The 705-nt window shown below is 59.6% G+C and overlaps 1 protein-coding gene across 2 annotated transcripts in view; it reads left to right on the plus strand.

The window, feature by feature from the left end:
* The first annotated feature begins 126 nt into the window (after positions 1 to 126).
* Positions 127 to 705, plus strand: part of CYB5D2 (cytochrome b5 domain containing 2) — a 21,414-nt gene continuing 20,835 nt past the window's right edge. Inside the window, exon 1 of one of the 2 annotated variants that reach the window (XM_006167602.3) lies at positions 127 to 339. In XM_006167602.3, coding sequence (XP_006167664.1) covers positions 210 to 339 — 130 coding nt within the window. In that variant the 5' untranslated portion in view covers positions 127 to 209. The other variant, XM_006167601.3, reaches the window with a different exon arrangement.

Here is a 705-nt window from a genome sequence, read left to right on the forward strand (position 1 = left end):
GCAGCTCCCGGCTTCCTGGCCGTCAAGCGATTATTACTGTCGCAAAGGTCCCGTTAAGCATACTCTCGCGGTTCACGGCAGCTATGTAGGACTGCCGCAATAAAAGGTGGAGCCCAGCTTTGCAAGAGGGCGCTTATCAAAACATTACGTCATCTCGCAGCCGCCCTTGCTGCCATCTTTGTTGGGGGCGAACAGCCTACAAGGCAGCAATGTCTTTAGCTGTTCCGCTTTCTCGGTATCCCTCCAAGTTCACAAGTTGTGCTGGAAAAGTAGGAGACGAGATCAGAGCCAGTGATCGAGCCGTTCGGCAAAGAGTTAGAGGGACAGAGACAGCGTCGCGTAAGTGACGTCACATGGGCGTCGCCGCCATCTTAACTGTGGATAAAGAGGCGGCAACTTCGGAAGTGCGGTGTGGGTACGGCAGTTCCAATGCGAAGGGTTTGCGGCCGCGGGCTTTTACTGGGCCTAGCTGTAGCGGCGGCGGCGATGATGGCAGCACGACTGATGGGCTGGTGGCGTCCCCGCGCTGGCTTTCGCCTTCTCATCCCCGAGGAGCTGGCTCGCTACCGCGGCGGCCCAGGGGACCCGGGCCTTTACTTGGCGTTGCTCGGCCGAGTCTACGATGTGTCCTCTGGTCGGAGACACTACGAGCCTGGGGCCCACTATAGCGGCTTCGCCGGGATCAGCCAAAGCACCCCCCCCCCT

The sequence above is a fragment of the Tupaia chinensis genome, unplaced genomic scaffold (genome assembly GCF_000334495.1).
Source record: "Tupaia chinensis unplaced genomic scaffold, TupChi_1.0 Scaffold144899_1, whole genome shotgun sequence".
Classification (NCBI taxonomy): domain Eukaryota; kingdom Metazoa; phylum Chordata; class Mammalia; order Scandentia; family Tupaiidae; genus Tupaia; species Tupaia belangeri.